At 39.5% G+C, this 22,913-nt stretch overlaps 2 protein-coding genes across 9 annotated transcripts in view; one reads left to right on the top strand and one right to left on the bottom strand.

Annotated features, from left to right (window-relative positions):
* Positions 1-2,190: 2,190 nt before the first annotated feature.
* LOC125004939 lies at positions 2,191-13,368 on the bottom strand. 4 transcript variants are annotated; one of them, XM_047579786.1, is made up of 15 exons: positions 12,998-13,368; positions 12,486-12,835; positions 9,894-9,953; positions 9,436-9,483; positions 8,511-8,570; positions 7,860-7,940; positions 7,076-7,185; positions 6,803-6,918; positions 5,703-5,811; positions 5,489-5,607; positions 5,101-5,404; positions 4,386-4,459; positions 3,996-4,299; positions 3,260-3,342; positions 2,191-3,173 (listed from the first exon to the last, which is right to left on the bottom strand). In XM_047579786.1, exons 2-15 carry the CDS (start codon positions 12,704-12,706, stop codon positions 2,865-2,867), a joined length of 1,998 nt encoding a protein of 665 aa, XP_047435742.1. In that variant the 5' UTR covers positions 12,707-12,835; positions 12,998-13,368; the 3' UTR covers positions 2,191-2,864. The 4 variants fall into 4 exon arrangements, with proteins under 4 accessions (XP_047435742.1, XP_047435741.1, XP_047435743.1 ...); XM_047579785.1 differs by having other exon boundaries at positions 12,486-13,368; XM_047579787.1 differs by lacking the exon at positions 7,860-7,940 and having other exon boundaries at positions 12,486-13,368.
* Positions 13,369-15,356: 1,988 nt separating this feature from the next.
* Positions 15,357-22,913, top strand: part of tcf12 (transcription factor 12) — a 70,489-nt gene continuing 62,932 nt past the window's right edge. For 2 of the 5 annotated variants that reach the window (XM_047580267.1, XM_047580265.1), the window contains exons 1-3: positions 15,361-15,711; positions 16,524-16,612; positions 16,859-16,931. In XM_047580267.1, coding sequence (XP_047436223.1) covers positions 16,541-16,612; positions 16,859-16,931 — 145 coding nt within the window. In that variant the 5' untranslated portion in view covers positions 15,361-15,711; positions 16,524-16,540. Of the gene's footprint in view, positions 15,712-16,523; positions 16,613-16,858; positions 16,932-22,913 lie in introns of all 5 variants that reach the window. The other 3 variants (XM_047580264.1, XM_047580266.1, XM_047580268.1) reach the window with 3 other exon arrangements.

The following is a 22,913-nucleotide window of genomic DNA, read 5'->3' as shown; positions in this document are numbered from 1 at the left end:
AGTAAAGTGACCTGAGTCAAGTCCCTTGTATGTGTTCACATACTGTACCTGGCCAATAAAGCTGATTCTGATTCTATGAAACTAACCATATATTATTATTATCATATTTCCGTATTTTTATTGCCGTGTGAATACATACTGTACATGCAGGTTTAACTTTTGGGACAAGTTGATGCTTCACATTCAGTTTTTACAGTGCACTTACAGGTGCTGGCCAGTAAATTAGAATATCATCAAAAAGTTGAATTATTTCAGTTATTCCATTCAAAAGGTGAAACTTGTATACTGTATACTTTCCTTCCACACATAGTGATATATTTCAAGTGTTTATTCATTTTCATTTTTATTATTACAACTGACAGCTAATGAAAACACCAAATTCAGTATCTCAGAAAATTAGAATATTCTGAAAAGGCTCAATATAGAAGACACCTGGTGCCACACTAATCAGCTGATTAACTCAAAACACCTGCAAAGGCCTTTAAAAGGTTCCTCAGTCTAGGCTCCACAATCATGGGGAAGACTTCTGACTTAACAGTTGTCCAAAAGACGACCATTGACACCTTGTACAAGGAGGGCAAGACACAAAAGTTGATTGCTAAAGAAGCTGGCTGTTCGCAGAGCTCTGTGTCCAAGCACATTAACAGACAGGCGAAGGGACGGAAAAAATGTGGTAGAAAAAAGTGTACAAGCTCTAGGGATAACCGCACCCTGCAGAGAATTGTGACGACAAACCCATTCAAAAATGTGGGGGAGATCCACAAAGAGTGGACTGCAGCTGGAGTCAGCGCTTCAAGAACCACCACGAAGAGACGCATGAAAGACATGGGATTCAGCTGTCGCATTCCGTGTGTCAAGCCACTCTTGAACAAGAAACAGCGTAAGAAGCGTCTCGCCTGGGCCAAGGATAAAAAGGACTGGACTGCTGCTGAGTGGTCCAAAGTTATGTTTTCTGATGAAAGCAAATTTTGCATTTCCTTTGGAAATCAAGGACCCAGACCCAGAGTCTGGAGGAAGAGCGGAGAAGCACAGAATCCACGTTGCATGAGGTCCAGTGTAAAGTTTCCACCATCAGTGATGGTGTGGGGTGCCATGTCATCTGCCGGTGTTGGCCCACTCTGTTTCCTGAGGTCCAAGGTCAATGCAGCTGTCTACCAGGAAGTTTTAGAGCACTTCATGCTTCCTGCTGCTGACCAACTTTATGGAGATGCAGATTTCACTTTTCAACAGGACTTGGCACCTGCACACAGTGCCAAAACCACCAGTACCTGGTTCAAGGACCATGGTATCCCTGTCCTTGATTGGCCAGCAAACTCGCCTGACCTTAACCCCATAGAAAATCTATGGGGTATTGTGAAGCGGAAGATGCAATGCGCTAGACCCAACAATGCAGAGCAGCTGAAGACGACTATCAGAGCAACCTGGGCTCTCATAACACCTGAGCAGTGCCACAGACTGATCGAGTCCATGCCACGCCGCATTAATGCAGTGATTGAGGCAAAAGGAGCCCCGACTAAGTATTGAGTGCTATACATGCGCATGCTTTTCATGTTCATTCTTTTCAGTTGGCCAACATTTCTTAAAAAAAACATTTTTTTCATTGGCCTTTTCAATATTCAAATTTTTTGAGATGCCAAATTTGGAGTTTTCATTAGTTGTCACTTATAAATATCAAAATTAAAAGAAATAAACATTGGAAATACATCGGTCTGTGTGCATTGCATGAATATAATGTACAAATTTCACCTTTTGAATGGAATTACTGAGATAAATCAAGTTTTTGATGATATTCTAATTTACTGGCCAGCACCTGTATGTCTTGACGTCATATTTCACATACACAATATTTATTCCTGCCGTAAACATTTCTGCATGGTGTTCTTTCATCATTCGGACTCATTTGTGGATTATTTGTACACTGACCGAAAGAAAACCATCTTTCTAATGGCAGCCATGAGCACAAGTTCTTCAATATGTGTGCATCTTGCAGAAACCACACTGCCTGTTCATCTGCAGCCTGCCAACAGGTTTGGATTTTAGACCAAATATGTGATCAGTTAATATTTATTTTAGTTTCACTTGAGAAGTTGTATCATTTGTTTTCAGAGACATTGAAACTTTAAATGGCTAACCATTGGTATAGTGGCCAATTGAAGTTTAAAAAAAAAAAAAAAGTCCCGGACTGACGATTTCATTATTCCATTTTTATTCCAAGTCAGATACTTTTTTTTCAAATGAGTATTTTGATATTCTTAGACAATAAACACAGCAAGGCGGGACAAGTCACCAGTCTATCACAGGGCCAACACATAGACAAACAAGCATTCACACTCACACCTAGGATCAATTTAGAGTCACCAATTAACCTAACGAGCATGTCTTTGGAGGAAGCTGGAGTACCCGGAGAAAACCCATGCGGACACAGGGAGAACATGCAAACTCCACTCAGAAAGGAGGCTGGACTCAGACCTACTCACTGGGAGGCATCAGTGTTAACCACCAAGCCGCTGTGCCGCCCTTGATTGATTTCTGTCATCATTAAATTGAAGACATTTAAAATGTGTGGTGCTGTGTAACCATGACAGCTGAAGAAATGATTTAGCTTTAATAATTATTAATTACCATTTTTGTCATAACTCATACAACTTGACTGATTATTGACTGGCCCAAGGTTTAATGGAAGGACCCAGGAAGTCCAGCAAGAGTCTGAACACATCCTTAATTAACAACCAACAGCCTTATACATTTCAAAGTTTATTTGTGATTTGACTATGCAGTAGCCATTTTTTTTATTTCCAATGTCAACATTTCTTATTGCACTGAAAATATCACAAGAGAACTCTTATGACTGACTTGTCATAATGTTATGGCTGATCAAAGATCCAAGAGATGTAAACTGTGATCCTCTGGTAAGCCTTTCCAATGGCCTCTTTGTAGTCTTTAATGGTGAATGGTGCATCAGTGCCAGGGAGAGTATTTATCTCAGAGCCGTCAGGATACAGTAAGACATATTCTCCATCTTCTATGTCTTGGTTGAACACTTTTAGTCTTTTCACAGCAGCTGCCAGAAGTTGTTCAGATGACCACTGGGGCTCCACGCGCAGTGGTAGGGTTTTCCCTCGAATGGGCTTGATGCCATTCTTCTTGGTCTCGCTCATGATTCCAACATTAATCTAGAACGTCAATCAGAAAAGATTTTGTACAAATGATGAAGCCTGACAATGAGTTTATAAAGTAAAACAACAATGTTTTCACGTACCATCACTGTATTGTTTGATTTCTTTTTTCTTTTTGAGAAACTTTCCTTCTCTGTCTCTCTTCTTCTCTGGATAGTTGACTTTGCTGAAATTGCAGATGCATCAGTTACTGACACGTACGCACACACAATCAGAAAGAAGCACATTTAATGTTGGGCCTATAGTTAGTTTGGGTCTGGAAATTGTCATGTTGGCTGACAGCCAAAAGCTCCTAACATTACAAGCACAAGTATCTTTTTTTTTTAGCATGGCTACACAATCTGTGATGCACTTTGTGTTCTGGGACCTTTCTATTAGACATCGGCATCAACTTTTCTGAAAGTTTTGAGCTACAGTAGTTCATGTATTGGATTGAACCACATATTAACTATGTGCATCAATGAGCTACGATCCTATTAGTTCACTGCTTTTCCTTAATTGAACCACTTTTAACGGGTACTGACAACTGCACACCAGTAACATCCCAAAAGAGGTGGAGTTTTGGAGATGCTCTAACCAAGTAGTCTAGCTATCACAGTTTGGCCCTTTTCAGAGTTGCTCAAGTCCTTCCACTAAGCTCATTTCCCCTGCTACTAACACAACAACTTTGAGCATAAAACAGTTACTTGCAGCAAAACAAATTATTGAAATTAAAGGTGCTATGCTAATGAGTTAATCAGTGTTATTCACTTGACCAGTGATTGTAACCAGTCATTCATGATGTTACGGCTGATCAGTGGACTCTATTTGAATACTTACTCTTTGGACCGAGAGCACAGACGTAAACTGTGATCCTCTGGTAAGCCTTTCCAATGGCGTCTTTGTAGTCTTTAATGGTAAATGGTGTGTCAGTGCCAGGGAGAGTTTTTATCTCAGAGCCGTCAGGATACAGTAAGACATATTCTCCATCTTCTGTGTCTTGGTTGAACACATTTAGTCTTTTCACCGCAGCTGCCAGAAGTTGTTCAGATGACCACTGGGGCTCCACGCGCAGTGGTAGGGTTTTCCCTCGAATGGGCTTGATGCCATTCTTCTTGGTCTCGCTCATGATTCCAACATTAATCTAGAACGTCAATCAGAAAAGATTTTGTACAAATGATGAAGCCTGACAATGAGTTCATAAAGTAAAAAAACAATGTTTTCGCGTACCATCACTGTATTGTTTGATTTCTTTTTTCTTTTTGAGAATCTTTTCTCTGTTCTTCTCTGGATAGTTGACTTTGCTGAAATTGCAGATGCATCAGTTACTGACACGTACGCACACACACACAATCAGAAAGAAGCACATTTAATGTTGGTCCTATAATTAGTTTGGGTTTGGAAATTGTCATGTTGGCTGACAGCCAAAAGCTCCTAACATTACAAGCACAAGTATCTTTTTTTTTTTTTTTTTAGCACAGCTACACAATCCCGTACAAAACAATCTGTGATGCACTTTGTGTTCTGGGACCTTTCTATTAGACATCGGCATCAACTTTTCTGAAAGTTTTGAGCTACAGTAGTTCATGTATTGGATTGAACCACATATTAACTATGTGCATCAATGAGCTACGATCCTATTAGTTCACTGCTTTTCCTTAATTGAACCACTTTTAACGGGTACTGACAACTGCACACCAGTAACATCCCAAAAGAGGTGGAGTTTTGGAGATGCTCTAACCCAGTAGTCTAGCTATCACAGTTTGGCCCTTTTCAGAGTTGCTCAAGTCCTTCCACTAAGCTCATTTCCCCTGCTACTAACACAACAACTTTGAGCATAAAACAGTTACTTGCTGCATAACAAAGTGTCATTCACTTGACCAGTGATTGGGACCAGTCAGTCATAATGTTACGGCTGATCAGTGGACCCTATTTGAATACTTACTCTTTGGACCAAGAGCACAGATGTAAACTGTGATCCTCTGGTAAGCCTTTCCAATGGCCTCTTTGTAGTCTTTAATGGTAAACGGTGCGTCAGTGCCAGGGAGAGTTTTTATCTCAGAGCCGTCAGGATACAGTAAGACATATTCTCCATCTTCTGTGTCTTGGTTGAACACATTTAGTCTTTTCACCGCAGCTGCCAGAAGTTGTTCAGATGACCACTGGGGCTCCACGCGCAGTGGTAGGGTTTTCCCTCGAATGGGCTTGATGCCATTCTTCTTGCTCTCGCTCATGATTCCCACATTAATCTAGACCGTCAATCAGAAAAGATGTTGTACAAATGATGAAGCCTGACAATGAGTTCATAAAGTAAAACAACAACGTTAACGTACCATCACTGTTGGTTTCAGTTTGTTTTTGATTCTTAAGAGGTTTTTCATCTCTGTCTCATTTAGTTCTTCATATTTCATGAACTGGAATGACCTTGCTGCATCAGTACATGTATCCGTCACTGACACGCACACGTAGACAGAGATGGATTAGACTGACAGTAACAACTAACATTATAATATGGTAGATAGAGAGAATTTAGTAAGAGATTATTACCTCTGCAAAAACTCTGCCAAGACTCACGTTCGTCACCTGCTGTTCTAGACACTGAGGGGGTGTCCTCTATCAAACCGCTTATATCAAGTCCACAGGAACTTTTTTCAACCTAAAAAAGACACAGGAGAATATATATCGCCTCTTACTGCCTTTTGTTCCATTATTAAAAGGTCTGGACAAATGTCTTCATTTGCAAATGAATTTTATCAAATTATTTGATTTGGCAATAATGATAATAATGTTTTATAAAAATAATCAAAAGGCTTATTAGGTATCAGGATGTTAAGATAAAAATATAAAACCAACTTACATTTCAGGTAATTTCCAACACCACTGACAGATTGGACAACTCATGGAAACATTTCCCCCGTCGTTTACGCTACTTGCATTGTGTTCGTTTCTGTATTCAGTTGTGATATGAGTATTTGCAGGGCACACGTCGTAAAAGACTTTTTCTATATTGGCTTGTGTTTTCTTAAGTTAGAGCGTGTTGAGCTCCCTGGGACACCGTATGGCGCGCGTGGTTTGTGCTCAATGTTTTAGTGAGTCATATTCACAGCCATAGTGAGCAGGAAAGTAAAAAAAAAAAGAAGTTATTTTGGGGGATTGTTTTCCGTTTCTTTCATAGACATAAGAGAGTTTGCAGAGTGAAACAGAGGGAAACACATGCCCTGTCCTGTCTGAGGACTATGGCCTCGGTTTATGATGTGCTCGCTCATCCAGGTGAGTTATTTGGCTGCCCGATGTCTTGTTTTATGTTGAATTTCATTTCATTATCACATTGTTTTGTATATGATCCATAAAGTCCACAGAAGTGCACCCAGCAGCTGACCTGTTGTGAGTGGGCAAACACTTAACAACACGAATCGTTCTCAGTTTTGGCACCATACTTGCAGTGTGCCATTTGACTGGCCTCACCATTCCCTCTACAGCACCTCTCCTCCAGAGAGGAGAAGAGGGAGAAGATCAATCCCAGTTTGTTGGTGCGACCCCATACCAGCCAGGCACCAACGGGATGCAATGTAAAGGGTCTTTACATGTTTTCACTAAGTAATAATTACTATTACTTATTAGTCATAAGATAAATATGACATCAATACCTGGCTGTTTAAGACAACATGCTCTGGAGCTTCTGTTTTCAGCTCAGGTGGTTTGGTGTCCACTACATTTCCCTGCAGATGTGAAGGCTCTGGCTTATAATCTGTTTGGTCATAACCTACAAGATCAAAGGTCACAATCAGGCACTACATAAGAAAATTAACACGTCATCAGTGAGTCTGACGAGTACACATAAATATTCAACCAACCGCATGAGTCGGTTAGTGCAGTGCGGGATTTTTATTTATTTTTTTGTTTAAAACTGTGTTACGTACTTAACTCTCCAGAATCCTCCTCAGCTTTCAAATGCAGCTGCGCAGTTTGTTTCTGCCACGGCTCCAGCTCTTCCTCTTCACATTCCAGAAAAAATTCAGACGTTGTGGAACTGAAACCAAAAATATATTTGACGTGTCCAGTTTAGTAATTCTTCAGTAAAAGTTTTGCCACGGAGAGTTAAATGGAAACAAGTGAGGCACATGTACACGTGTGTGTATCATATATTACTCATGGTGTTATTGTTGTTGCCAGAGATATTGTTCACTGAATGATGACGTCATTACTGTCTTAGGTCTTGATGATTCTTTAACCAAGAGGACAGACGCTGGTTTATGCATAAACAATATTCATACTGAGTATCTGGAAGGCTGGAATCAAACCGGCTCCCTCAAACTTTAGGTGTGGACTTCTAACACAGGATTTTTTTTCCGGGTGCTTTTTACAGTACTTCATATCACAAGGGTTGACTCCTTCTGCAAACGTCATCATCATTCAATGAGTGAAGTTACCAACAACAACCCTGCAACAAATCCTGTTTTTATGATGGTTATTTTACTTTTTGTCAACTCATGGCTCTGCTAACACGTGTTATGCTACTCTGAAATGCGTTCCTATTATTCAGTCGTGCCGTACGCTGTCGGCTGAGTGCTCTCATCTCACCTAATTACTAATGACTCAATTAATTAATCTCAATTAACCTTCACTGACGTGTCAGGGCATTTTGTTCGAGTAGATCGTTAAAACGTGTTTAAAGATAAGTATCAGAATTAAACACAAATTTACCTCTGAGGAATCAGTGGTAAGTAGACAACTTCATTGCTGCTGTCATCTGCAAGTGCAGCTCTCACGTTAGCAGGTTCAAAACTATCAGATTTAAAAAAACAACAAAAAAAAAAACACACACAGATATGATGATTGACAGAATCAGATTCCCCAAATTAATATGATGTATGGTCTATGACAGGGCTAAACAATTCATTTCTACAGGGGGCCACATGAAAAGGAGGACTGAACCAACAATAACTTGAACTTAATTCTGCTTAATAATCATTTTCTCCCACTGAAAGCAGGTAAATTATACATTTTCATAAGCTGCTACTGGTAATCGGAAGTATCAGCATATTGTGTATCATTGTTGCTTCATCCACAACTGTTGTCATTTGTGTACTGAACTTTTTTGTTGCCTGTTGTCCTATTTAATATTGTGGCTGCCTGCTCTCTGTGTCTGTCTGTGTCTCATACCATTTTCTGACTAGTGCCGCTGTAACATTTGAATTTCCCCAGATTTCCTCAATAAAGTATTATCTTATCTTATAAGAATATTCTGTAAATATATATTTAAATTTATGAGTTGTGGTGTAGGTCGAAGAGGCCGTATGTGACCCGGGGGTCATAAAATGTCCAGGTCTGCTCTATGATATAGTGTAAACTTACTCCAGGTTCTCCATGGTGTCGCAGTCATCCTCGTCAATGGTGACCTCCATCTCCTCAAAACTGAAGATGACATGGGAAAGTGAGGACACTGAATATGACAGGGAGTTGTGTATTATCCAAGTGAACCTAACAATGAGTGCAAAACGGCGGTTCTTCAATCAGATCTGCTGCTGCAACAGCAAGTACCAAGACACCACCATCAAAGCCGTCATAAATTACCATCACATCTTATTTATTGGCAGTGACACTAGTCCTTTCCGGGGTGTGAATGTGGCCGAGCAGCACAGTGTGAACACACAAGACGTTAAATCCAAAACCAGAGGCAGCGGGGGGTGGGGGTCACCGTAATAATAACAGAAATGTACCAGTACAATAAACATGTCGTATCTTTTTCAGTTTCATTTTTATGTCAAATGGCCCAACAATATTTAAATGTGACGGTATATGGAACATACTGCATTCAAAAAAATAAAACATACTCTTAGTGAACCCATCTGGTATGTGTAGTACTGCCTGGGCTTACTTTGTAGCTGCTCAGCGTTATTTGCATGTAACTTTATAAAGGTAAACACAGCAGGTTGGGATGTGTGAAAGCAAGGCACTTCAGGGTGTCACTTCTCATATCAGAGAGTGTAAATTTAACCGTATGACCAAAGTGGCAGCTGATGAATGTTGCACCAGAAACTGAGATGTTATTCACTTGAAGTAGCCCCCCCACCTGTTTCAGCCTCTCCTTTGATGAAATGAAAATGAAAATATCACCTAGCAAATCAACTTTCATGTTTGGGAAATTGCTGCTGCTGCAAGAAATAGACGGTTAAGAAAGAGCACATAATACAGAGTCACGTATAAAGCTATAATACACAATACAGTATACTAATATATAAATATAAATATGGAAAACAGCAAAAACATTAAGACTAACCTGTCCTCTTGTGATGTCACCTCTGACTCAGCATATGTAGTGTAACCTCTGCAGACACATACACACAGGTCATTTTCTGACTATTCTTAAGTTATCAAGTTAATTTAGTATTTCGACATGCAGTGAACACAACATGAACGACGAGTATACAAAGCATTAGGCCTAACGCTGTGAAGCCATGTGATGTGACGGTTGGCTAACTTTGCACAGCCCTGAATTAATGAACTAGTTAAGAGCGACCAAAAGGCAATGATGACTGGTTAAGTTCTGGTCAGAGATTTTATGGTTATTAATTAAAACTGTTTATCTGTTTTTCCTACCTTCCAAGCATCACAAACATTTAATTCAACGCCAAAAAATTGGAGTTTTGTGATCAGGCTTTGTGCCTGAGCCAGTGTACCTGTAAACAGATGTGTTGCAAGTATCTATAAAAAGGAGGGTGGGCTGTCACGGATTACCTCTCATAACGAAGACTTGATAATGTAGACTCTTGTTGACTAGTTCTAGTCTCGTCATAGCTGTAGAAAAAAAAATGTGATGTTAGATGCAAAAACTCCCCAGGAACTGTATTTATAATACAGTTCAAACGAAGACTGTAATATTGTGATAGCAATGACAAGTTATGTATGGTCATTTACAAAGAACATGCATCCACAGCCATTAGTCTTTTAATGGCTAAGGAAAAAAAAAAGAGTGCATAAGGTTTGTAACAACTGAATATTTACCACGCTGTGATTAATGAATGATATTCAAAGCATAAGTGATATAAGACAATAGCTTAAACTCTGAGAACTCTTCTTTTTTTTTTTTTTTTTTCTTTAAGTATATTTTTTAGGCATTTTAGCCTTCAAAGCTAATTACAAGAAGGGCAGGAAATGGGGAGGCAGAGAGGGGGGAGAGACATGCAGGAAAGGGCTCCCGATGCTGTCCAGAAGTAGAACAATAAGGTTTCTCTCCAGTGGTGTCCTCTGGTGTACACTCACTATTTTGTACCAAAGCTTAATATTACTACAATGATCTGCTAATCTGGATGATTTCATTGGGTAAAGATCATCTGTGGAAGTTTGCTCTTAGTTTGTCCAACAGGTGGCAGTCTGGAATTAATAATGTGCAGCAGAGTGTCCTCCCACCACTGAGGAACTCATAATTACATATCAGTTCCATCATTTCCCCCTCGTCCAACAACTTTCAGTAATATTTTCATTGTGTATAATTCATGTATAGTGTTATCTGAAATCTGAAGTGTTTGAGTTGGTATATTTATATATACATATATATATATTATATATATATATATTTTTTTTAACATAATTTATTACTGCTTTTTATTAATGGGATCATTGTGCAGAAATCCTATGACCATGATAGGAAGAGATTTATTTTGCAAAGTTCCTTTTTTAAATTTAGGAGCCAAAAAGAGACAAAACCGTGCTCTATGATAAACTGTGCCAATTGCCCGTCCCTGATAAAAAAGACCCGGTGAACAATCACTGCTTTCACACAAGATAACACTGAGGCATTTGTTTTATTTTTTCCAGGATGTAGGGCCGTGAAGCCATTTTTATCTTTTAAGTTAATTGATGAAAATTAAAAAGTGCAGTTAAAGGGAAGCCTGAATCTAATCTATTTTGGTGTGACCATTGTTTAAAACAACAATTATTAGTTAGACTGCTTGATGCTGGTTTAAAAGCTCTAGTTAGAGGCCACTGAATCTCTTGCAGGACTGTTCTTTTCTCTTAAAATACAAATGCTTCATTATCTAACATGCTTAATACTTTTGCAAACTCATTTATCTGCAATATTAAGATCCAAATCATAACAACCTTGTTTCTCGCTGTTGTAGTTGAACATCTTACAGTTCTCTACAGTGTGATTGAGAGGAAATACTGAAATCTGTCACACTTTTAAAGCTGAGATGAAATTCATGAATGGAAGTTTAATGACTGTTTTACCTCACAAGTACAACAGAATCACACAATGTGTCGTGACATGCTGCTCTGCAACTCCAGATGTAAACACAAAAAAGATACACTATATATCCAAGACAATCCTGAAAAGGGTTTTGGTGTCCTGTGTGCACAATAATTTTGGCCCACTCTTCACTGCCTGTCATGTGTATTTAGTTTTTATGTGGATTAGTAAGAACGGTGCCAAGCGTGTTGGTGGTCCTGGATTTGGTTCACTGACGCCCATGTAGGTGTAACACACCTTATTCAGTAAAACATCTGGCTGAGATGGGAGGGACAGTCTCTAGCGACACATGCTTGTCATAAGGTTCATACAAAGTTTGCTCATCTATGGGTATTTATTTACATGTCGAAAAATTAAGATGAGGATCTTAAGCTTTTAAAATAATTCTGCACAGAAGAACTTTTTCATGTTTACCAGTGTTTAGCCAGCTAGAAATGTGCCGATTGTAGAGAGCTTGGTTTTGCCTCAAAAACCACAGTTAGAGGGAGGGGTATGGGTCAAAGCGTGTAACTGTTCAACTCACCAACCGCCCATGTCTATTCCACATGCTAACACTTCTCAAAAAAAAAAAACCTGTTTCAAGCTTTTTCCCTTTTCAGTCATAATAGTTTCAAAAAGAAGCATGTGCCTTCTTTAACTTCACACAGATGAACATCCTCGACACCCACACCTAACTGCCTTTTCTCTCAATCCGTCAAACAGAAACAATGTGTGTCTTCATTCAAAAGTAGTCATATGTAACTCTTAAACCACAAATCAGTTGCTAGAGGTAAATTTTGTAACACATTTAACACGTCTTGCCACAGTAAAAGTCAGTATGAACCTCACACCAACGCAGAGGAAAAAGTACCAGTAGTTCCAGCTAAAGGACTGTATTGTGTTTACAGTGGTCTGGAAGAGTCAGGACGGGGGGTGTTGAAGCTCTATGTTGCTGTGACTCCAAATATTAACAGCAAAAAGTGACATATGAATATAATGTGACAGAGGATGTACTTGCCTCCCTGCCTAGTCACCTACTGATTTATAACTCACAGCTTAGTGGATATCCAGTCTGCTCCACATATTTTACAAATACCCACCTGTCCAGCAGCAGTAAAGCGACAGCGGTGTCTGACCTCAGCCCCATCTCTTCTTTCAGAGTTCTCCAACGAGGGAAAGCCACACCAATAGTAATCCGTGTTTGTCCTCGCAGTCGATCACTTTTTTTGTTTGACTTCATTCCTGTCCCTGAACGTCGTGTTTCTTTTTCATGTGGGACACCATACGTTTTCCTCAGGCGCTTTGTTGGTTTCTCTGTCATTATCTCCGTGGTATTTCTAGTTGTTGTGGGTTAGTCGTTCAGTGTGGATGTTCCCAGTAAAAACCCATCTCGGTCCGTGGGCCAACGTGGGAAAGTCGCCACAGAGATCAGACTTAAAGGACCAACATGCTGCCAAATGCAGATTCACATGGCACCGATTAGCTTTATCAGCACTGCATCACTCTTTTAGCAACGCACTTCACATAAATTAATGTAAATGTTCAAGTTATGCATCCCCCTCTATACAATGTAATCTTTCAATATGTTTATCAATGTTTGTCATATACTTGCCATAGGATGTCAAAAATATGAGCTTATAAGACTTTGATAACTTCAAATGATAGTCAGCAAAATCTCAGTTGGGTCGATTATTTCCTGCTTTCACTTTTCTCTACCTTGTGGAGCAAGATAGTGATATATTATCCTTGTTTTTATTTGCAGACAGTCGCTCTTCTCTCCGTGCTCTTTGGCAGATCGACGGACTAGTTTTGGCTTTTGTGACAACTTGAGCGTTTTTCAGATTAATGTCAGGGTGTCACTGTGTTGTCAGTCGTTGTTTGCCCATGGGCAAAACGAAGCCTTTTTCCACGATTCCTTTAAGTATAGCTAATGTCTTCAGTAGCTAGGCTAGCTGGTTGCGTGTTTTCAAATACCCGCCTGGTTTCCGCCAGCAGCACAGGGCTTCCTTTGTGAGCCCTTCATAATAAAGGCGCAATGTCAACAAATTAAACTTTCAAAAAATATAATACGCGTCACCACTTCACACACGTGTGCCGAAATACTCTTCGTGGTCTGCACATTTATCATTCATAGATATTCGTCCATGAATTACACACAGTCACGAGAAATGACAAAAGAATATGTGAGAACAATATAGGATAAAGTGAGTCAAGTTTTAAAATCCACATCAAAAACAAACACATGAATAAAAAAAGGAAGTGCAATATGACCCGATAAAGCGGGGATTTACATATGTTTGTTCTTGTTAAAGTAAAATGCAGTCTCCCAAATAATAACAATAATTTTTCTGTATGTTGCATTTTGTGTTTCAGCGTGACCACGTGTTAATAAAAACGACATATGGCTTGTGCTAAAAATAGACACAACATTAAATTGTTGCCTCTAATGAGTTATGTATTGAATAAATGTGTAAAAAACTGACAGCTATGACACATAAATATATGTCTAACTGCACTTACATTATTCATAACATACCCATGGCCTTAAATTTCACTACTCACTGAATGAGAAAGGATAAATCTTGAGAATGGGTTATGCTGCTAAGAATGGGCCCACGCTGAGTTTACAGGCACACACTGTAACGTAGACTGAAATGATAAGTCTATAAGATACATAATGCATGGGCCAGCTTGTTATGATTTGATTATTAAATTGTGTAGGTGTCTTTATAAACTCACTTACCCGTTCATTGGGTAATTTAGAGAAAATGAATATGTTATACTTTAACAATCTTGCACTAATATTTAACTTTGTGGTGTTTTTTTTTTCTAAGTTTATGGTGTAGCATTTCTTTCAAATAACTGTGAGAGTTGTTCATTCAAGTGTCTTTTCATTTTAGAGTCTGTGGTTTGCAGTACTATTATGTTGTGCCAACACATGTTTCTCTTATTCAACAACCCAGTTTTACCAATTTCAATAACAGAAACACTTTTGTATTTAATTAATTCCATTTTAAAAGTGCCACAACCACATCCTGAAGAATACCTACCTTCATAAACTGACACATTATATTAGCAAAATTATAGGGGGGGGGGGGGGGGGGGGGGTGTTAAGGGTGAAACATTATATTAGAATGCATTGGTTTTCACTAGAGTTCCTAATCTTTTGGCAGGTGAGTGTATATTTGTGAATGGTGAAAATACTCCACCCAGTTGACATGGTCCTCCAGACCACAGGTGTCAAACACACAGCCTGCGGGCCAAAAGTGACCCGACAGAGGTCTAATCTGGCGTGTGGGATGAATTTCCAAAATGCAAAAATTACATAGAAGACCGCAATTTCTGTTATTTATTTATTTACTGAAAATAACTTCTATTACTAATTTGTACAATGTTTTAGAAAGAGAAGCTGACATAACACAACACTGAAACCCAGGCCTAAACAGCAGACAGCAATGAGCCCTAACTGCACTTATTGTGCAGATATAAGATTCTTTGTTTGTTTGTTTTTTAAAGGATAGTTAGGTATAAACTTTCTCCCAATTTTATTGTTCTTCTTTTCCCTGAAACTAATGGAAATAATCTGGAGCTGTCGTTATTTATTGGTTATTATTCTGTTATGTTACTGGTCCGACCCCTTGAGATCAAATTAGGGTTTTATGTGGCCCCTGAACCAAAATGAGTTTGACACGCCATTGTTGTAATATTAGAAATCAATGTGTGTATATAAAGTTTATTTTAAAAGTATGAAAGTATTTTTTACATATACGTTTCCACAATAAAAAAAAAAATAAAAATAAGATAAATGTTGTGGATAAAGCTTTAAAAATATATTATTTGTTTATTTCTTTATTTACTTTTGCAATGTACATGTTTAGTAACGCTGCAGCCACACATAACCCCATGTGTCAGTGTCAGTGACGGTGCAGCGGTGTTTAGGCGTGAGGCTGTGGTGTTCCGGTGTGGGGCTGTGGTGCTTTGAGGTTGTGGTGCTCCGGTGTGAGGTTGCGGTGCTCCGGTGTGGTGCTGTGGTGCTGTGGTGCTCCGGTGTGAGGCTGGACGGAGCTGCTGACTCCCGCAGCATCTCCCGCTGTGAGGGACCATCATGTCACTGGGCTCGGCGGAGGGATACAATAACCAATGTCATCGCGGTGCTGAGGCTTTTGCAAAGCAAAAATGTCTGCCTAAGGGAAACTCGTAACTGATATATAGAGGATATTTCCCCACCTATTGCTGTTTAAACCCAAATTTTGCTGTTTTGGGGCGTGAAGCCAGAAAGCGACTCTTCACCAGATCACCCTAGTCGGGATTTTAATCGGAAAGAAGGTAAAATATTAGTGGGAGTTTGCCAAAATCTTTCGGACCCGTGAAAGAAGTTGGGAGTTGAGAAAGACCATCATTGCGTTTTGTATTCTGGAGCCGGGGATTAAGATGTCCACTTGCAATATATATTTGTGTATGCTACCCGTGTTGAGACGGTGTGTTATTGACATTTCGGTCATTTTAACAGCATTGTCTTCTCGGTACTAGTGTCTCCGTGGACTGGAGCCGCTGCAGCTGTCTGCAGCCTGCTAGCCGACCGTCTCCAGTCCTCATCAGCCAGTAAGGGCTGCTAGCGTTAGCCAGCTAACTAAGTGACGTTAGGTACCTCCGCTAACCCTAACCCTGACCACCGATGTGCTCGGAAAATCTGCTTCACAAATCAGTGACATCAGCGTGGTCAGCGGCTGCATGGTAGTTGAGTCAGGTGAACGTGTCAACAGTAACATGCGGTGTAGTTTGGGCACTAATGCGATGCTGCAGGTCCTGCTTCAACAAGCTGAGACATCCATTCACAGCGCTCCCACCAACCCTCTTATCTCCTCCAGTCAGTCAGTCAGTCAAAGAGAAAACACAATAAGTAAGGGTGAACGAACGATTTAATTATTTATTTTTTATTTTTTGCAACATTTAATTAATTGTACCGCGTCCAAACTGTCGGGCTCTTTATACGATTAAGCCAACTTTTATTTCACAGTGCTGGTCTTTATTCTGCATCCATAACAAATGCCTCCCGTGGCAGTCATTTCCTGTGGCACTAGTCCCCGCTGTTAAATAAAGCAGCAAAGATGTGACCTGATGGACTGTGTTTCTTCCAGGTTTCTAGATCGCCAGGATGAATCCTCAGCAGCGGATTGCCGCTCTCGGAACAGACAAGGAATTAAGTGACCTGCTGGATTTTAGTGCGGTAGGGTAGCTTCTTGTTTATTTATTGCAGCTCTGACAGCTTAGAGGTGTGAGGATCACACGGTGATCGGCTAATTGACCACTAATTGATCAGTTCTTATCAGTGTTGAATAATATGATTTTGCAAACTGTTTTTCATTGTTGTTTTTTTATTAACATCAGGATCCAACTGTAATTTATTATTTGAACAGTTGCTTTTACACAGTTGGTTTAATTTTAGGCATATCGACATTCTTTTCTTTTTCAGATGTTCTCTCCACCTGTAGGCGGAGGGAAAAATAGGCCTACCACACTTGGAAGCAGTCAGTTCAGTACATCAGGTAGGACCTGATCCCCTCCAATCTATTCCTATAAAACCCTCTGATATACAGTTTCCATTTGCATGACTCATAAAAAAAAAGAAAGAAAAAGAGTTGTTTACTGACTTCTATCTTTGTTTAATACATGTTGGGGTTTTATTTATAAATGGAAGTCGAAGGGAAAAGTGTCTCAGTTTTCAGTCTTGCATGCGATTCGTCTCCCTCCTCTGTGGGACGCTTGTGTGTGCTTTTCACATCTGGTGCCTGAAACATGAGCCCTCCACCTGGAATTGCAGTGCAGTAAGATGTAAAACAAAGCACCGCTTAGGCAATAGACGTGGGTAAATGTTTTATTGATCTAATTGCAACCACCGGGCAACACTGCGAATGTGTTTTACAGATTGGTCAGATGTATAAATAAATCTTAAACCAGGCATGTTTCAGCTCCTTCAAGGCGCTGTTAAGTGCTGCAAGTGTCCACGGCAAAGAATGTGAGGTGCGCTGGAGGAAATTTTATGAATTTGCATTAATGATTAATTTTGCAAATGATGCAGCTGAACACGTTGGACCATCTTCAGTTTGTAGTTAAGTGTTTGATAATTGCTCAAAAAACACATACATTTAACCGTGACCTACACAAATTACTGGCCATTTTAAGCATCTTTGCTCTTAAACATGCTGTGGGTGATATTGGTGTCCAGAGTCCCTGATTCTGGATCGCTTCCTATAGCTATAAACGCTACAGGACATTAATCCGTAGCACATCTATTGTCTGATGTGCCACTGGACAAAGTCAACAATCAAGCTCTATGTTTTCTGAAAGCATGTCTTGTGTGCACCCACAAAGCCTCGTTGTAGTCAGTTATCTGTGAGACGAAAGGCACACATTGAGTAGACATGACAAAGAAACAAGAGCAGAGCTGTCACACATGAACTGTGGAGCTGACTTTTGTAATACCTAATCATTCAAGTGAGGAGGATGTTGTTGATGTGTGTGTGTGTGTGTGTGTCTGTGTGTGTGTGTGTGTGTGTGCGCGCGCTCTGTTTAGAGAAACAAATGACAAAGGTGCTGCAGTCAGGTTGCTGTGGGGTTTTAAATAAAGTTGCACCTTTCTGCTGCGGTTCCCAAGAATATGTTCGTTGAACGCGTCAGTAATATGAAGGTTATTGATTATAATTGCTTCGCCTGATTTTTAGAATTGCATTAGAGGTGTTTTAATTAACCAGTGAAAAAATATATAAAAGTCAAGTACAAAAAAAATGTGTCTTCAAAGATTTTAATCAAGAGCTTTCTGAACCTGTGCCAGTGAAAAGTGTCAGAAATTGGGTTTATTGCGGGGTCTTCTCACTTGATTGCATCAGATAGTAATACAATTGGTAACTAGCACTAGTACATTTTTAGTTACTGTGGGCGACATGTTGTCACAAGGCTCAAACATGCTGATGATACATAATGAAACACTTGATCCTTGCTGAGGTTGACTGGTCTGCAGATGTTTTTCTGCAGACCAGAGTTCACTGGAAATGACAGCGTCATGTTGGAGCCGTAACTGTGTGTTTTTAAGATTCAATGTAATAACACGGGCATCGTGAGGGCGAGGACAGACACCTTTTTGGTGTGGCCGTGCACTGGGCTGTGACTTCCAAAATGGACCAGCGTCAGCATGGTGCTTTTTTTGTTTAGAACAGAAAAGAATTGGAGACTGTCAGGAGAAGAATTGTGTGTTGCAGTCGAAGCTCATTGTCAGTGCTGTGTGGTGTCTGCTGACTAATTTTAAACAACACCTTTAAAAATATAACAAAGCGTAAATCTGGCCTGTTGTTTTGTAACACAGCAAAAAATTATAAACCAATTTGGACGCGATTGGAAAAAAAAAAGTTTACCCTAATAATGTTTATGGTTTCCTGTATATTTTATTTGTAATTTTCCAGTTGTCTTTTTTTTGTTTAGTTTAAACTGATGATCTGCTAAATATTGTTGAAAAAGTCTCAAATATCAGTCTTTATCGCAAAATCTGCTATTTCTTGTGGCCTATAAACAACTTAACTTCAGCTTGAACTTCATTTCAAACTGAGCACATGTTGGAAGCAGCCATTATAATCCTAATGACTGATCGTACATCATATCATTGCTTTGTTTGGTTCTTTGTAGCCTCAGTTGTTTGAATGTAAGATATTTTGACTAATCACATCTTAAGTCAGTGAAGGAGACGAAAGGAAATACAATGCAAACTATCAGAGATGAGTTAGACGTTAGATCGACCATTATATTTTTATTTTGTTCATGTATTTTCTCTCTCTTTTTTTTTTTTTTTTTTTTAGCAATAACTTCAACAAACTGCACATTTGAAATGTATCAGGTTTTTCATTTCCAACACACAAACACACCTTTGACTCAGGAGTGGATTCTAATTTCAGAAGGTCAAATTTAGCTCGCATCTGCGTGCATACATTTTGATTTAAATATTCAACGTCTGAAGGCCTATAGTAGGCAAATCACTCCTCCCTTCAGCCTACAGTCAGAGCTCATGTCTTTCTCATCCTCGAGGCAGGGAAGGAGCACCTATATAAGTGATTGTGAACTTAATGCGAGGGAGTGTGCAGACACAAGTGTGAAAATTGCAGGGAATGAGAGTTTGGATTATTGCATCTCAGCTGGGCATAGCCAGATAATTGAGGCAGAGTGGGACAAGCAAGACCCTTCAAAAGTGTGCCAGAGAAAGATGGATTGGGAAAAATAGCCAAAGTGGCTCTAATGGAGATTCATCATTTCTCCCCTCCAGCTGTGTTGATGATGCAAATCTGATGAGGTTATTGAGTCTTTGGTGTAGAGGGGCAGTGGATGGCTGCTGTGAAATGGGTGATTTTCATTTAGTCGTATGTAGTGCTACGTTCGTTGGCTGAGACCAGCAGCCGGTGTAGGTTGGTTTGTCAGTCAGCCGGATCCCAAAATGAAATGATTCATTTCTGGCCACGACTACAAAGAGCATCACTGCTGCCACACTTTGAGTCAAGTTTTGTACATAAAGCAACAGCTTGTTCCAATGGAGAGCCTGGCCGGCAGTCAAATGTGGTTCGTGTCAGTACTCATACTGGATAGAAATGATGAAATTATTCATTAGCAGCTGCTGTAACACTAAAAATAAAGCATAAAAAATAAAGCTATCTTTGTGGCGGTTATACTTAACAGATACGCCTGTCGTTTTAAAATAGATCCGGTTGTAGTAGTTAATTAATCTGTTGCGTATTAAAACATGTAGTAGTCCATTAGAACTGGCTAAGTTGTGGTTATTAAAACACGTCATGTGGACATCTCTGGACTGCATTTGTGTTTCTGGTGTGTGTACGTTATGATTTATTTTCTATTCTAGCAGCACTTTGTGGACTTCTTCTTTTGGTTGTGCGGTCATAGTTATGCTTGGTTCTTAGCCAGTGTTGTGACTGGGGATTCAGTCTTTGAAATTTCAGTTTTGCAAATACGACAGAATATTGCTCTAAATGAGTGGAATATTGTACCAATGTAAACGAGTGTATCTTGCGTAACAGAGGACGTTGACCCCGCCTGACTCCGTGTCCTTGTGAAAACACTTTTGTTATTCTGAGCCCAGTTTTTGTTTCGCATTCATTATTTATATGCATAGAGTCATTGGTTGTACTATTAGTGCTGCTGTCAGTTTATTTATTCAAGAAACCATTAGCGCCTCAGAACCAAAACTCACTAGAGTGTGACTGTTGTCAGACATGGTGGCATGAACTCAATACGAGTGGTAATGTTATCATATTTATAGACAAAAGACAAGACTCTAGGTTTAATGCTTTCTACCACATTTGCCTTGACACACAGGGGTGAAACATTTATTTGGGTTCACTTAAACCTTGTCTGTGCAGGAAATCAGGTTAACTAGTTTTCTTAAACTAACTGTAGGACAGTAGTTGTGCTGTAGTTTTCAAAGATGTATTCGGTCCCAGAAGCAAACTCAGCTGTTCATACAGTAGACGAAGCTGATGCTAGTTTCTGAATGTATTTAATGATGGTTAAGCTTCTCCTAAAATTGGAAGATTATTACATCACCAAACCGAAACCAATTGGTTTGCCTTCTATTTTTGGAAGTTTTCATCCTTGGACATGCTTGGTCAGTTTAAATAAACATGTAATTGGAGTTAGTCTAAATATGTGTTGCCCTGTATTGTTTCATTCACATCCAAGTGTGGGCTTTTGACTATTTCAGATTTATACTGTTTTATAACAACCGTTTTTCTAAAAATAAAATCTGTGCCTATGTAGTTTAATCTTAAGTTTCTCCCTCAATCATCCTTCATTTACAGCTGAAACTTACAAATGCAAAATATACGTATTTTAGGTATTTTGTGGAAAATCATTTACAAATATACTTATACAAATCATATACAAATCATATTTTACATTATTATTTGGTCTGGTTTGGGCCCATTCTGCCTTTTTAATGTTTCAGTATTGATGGACTGACTCATTGACTCATTGGGGCGACTGTACGTCAGCAGTGCCACATAAACCTATGTCTGGAAATCACATTTGTGCCAGACTTAAACGCTTGCTATGTCAGCACATAGTGTTTTCTTATACTTCAAGAGTTTGTGAAAAAATATAGTGTCATGAGCATTATTATTACTCATTGTAACATATAATGACAAACAAGTAGCGATTAAACACAACAGACATCTTGTCCCATGTCTTGGTTTCTGTGGTTTGCTAAGCTGGCACTTTGTGATGCCTCTGCCTTGTTGCATGCTCTTACATCAGGAGCGCTAATTTCAGTTGGTGAAATATTTCCATTTGTGCAGAATATATCTTTAGTATTTCTGTTGGATGGTATTTTACTGAATCAGGCGTTTGAGGAGGGTGCAGCATTTTTATGAGACTGTAAGAAAGGAGCAGTCAGTCATATTAGCCAACCTCTGTGCTCACAATTGGTTCACCAGAAGATTTTCAAGAAAAAAAAAAGGTTTGATTTGGCCTAGTGAAAAAATAATTGTTGTGAATGATTAGATGAACCACACACCAAGCACCACCCCAAGGCAACGGCAAGGGGTGTTCCTGGCATTCTGGTGCCATATCTTTCCCAGATAAGTGACGCCCGTGCACCCAGCCATCCACATGACATAAGCAAAAATGTGATGCATCAAACCAAGCTGCCATATTTCATTCCACTAGTTCTATTCTGGTGCTCACGTGCTCAGTTTAGGTGTTTGTAGAGTGGACAGAAGTCAGCATGGATATCCTGACTGATGTGTAGCTACGCAGCCCCGTACATAACAAACTGCTGCACGGTGTATTCTGACAGCTTTCTATCAGGACCAGGATTCAGCATTTTGTGCTACATTAGGTTTTCTCTTGGCTTGAACTGCACAAGTCAGCCATTGCATCAAGGATCCTTGGATGCACCACTATCCCTTCCTTGCACTTTTGACACATACTGACCACTGCGTACAGGGAACATCCCACGAGCTGCAGGTTTGGTGACCCTGTTGTCTGGCCAGATTGTGATGGTACCAGTGTTATGGCTTATCAGTGTACATAGTATGAAAGGATGTAAAACTAAAACAATGGCAGTAAAGACTTTGTTGGTTCTTAATTCATGGTTATTTATGTTTTAAAGTATTGATTGTCACACAGGGAAATATGACATGATTTTGTGTTGCTAGATTTTGAGCATATTTTCAGTTAGATGTACAACAGAATTTATTCTGCTAATTCATTATACTTATATTTTATCCAATGTAGTTTTTTTCCTATGGCATTGAGGAATCTTATTTTGCTGCCTGTCTGTGCAGTGAAAAGAAAAAAAAAAAAACTGAAACTTGAGTGCTTGTAGGAGATGGTAATCAGACGAGAGGACAACCAGTGGCCCAGACAGCAAACACTGGCCATTGTTGTTGGTCTGAGTGTAAAAAGGCCTCAGTTGGGCTTCAAACTGGTGTCGTCACTCCACCAAGAGTAGGAGTTTAATTAGAAACACAAGCACC

This window comes from Mugil cephalus, chromosome 3 (genome assembly GCF_022458985.1).
Source record: "Mugil cephalus isolate CIBA_MC_2020 chromosome 3, CIBA_Mcephalus_1.1, whole genome shotgun sequence".
Taxonomy (NCBI): Eukaryota; Metazoa; Chordata; class Actinopteri; order Mugiliformes; family Mugilidae; genus Mugil; species Mugil cephalus.
The sequence above is the reverse complement of the archived record's forward strand: the minus strand, read 5'-3'. Positions and strand labels throughout refer to the sequence as shown.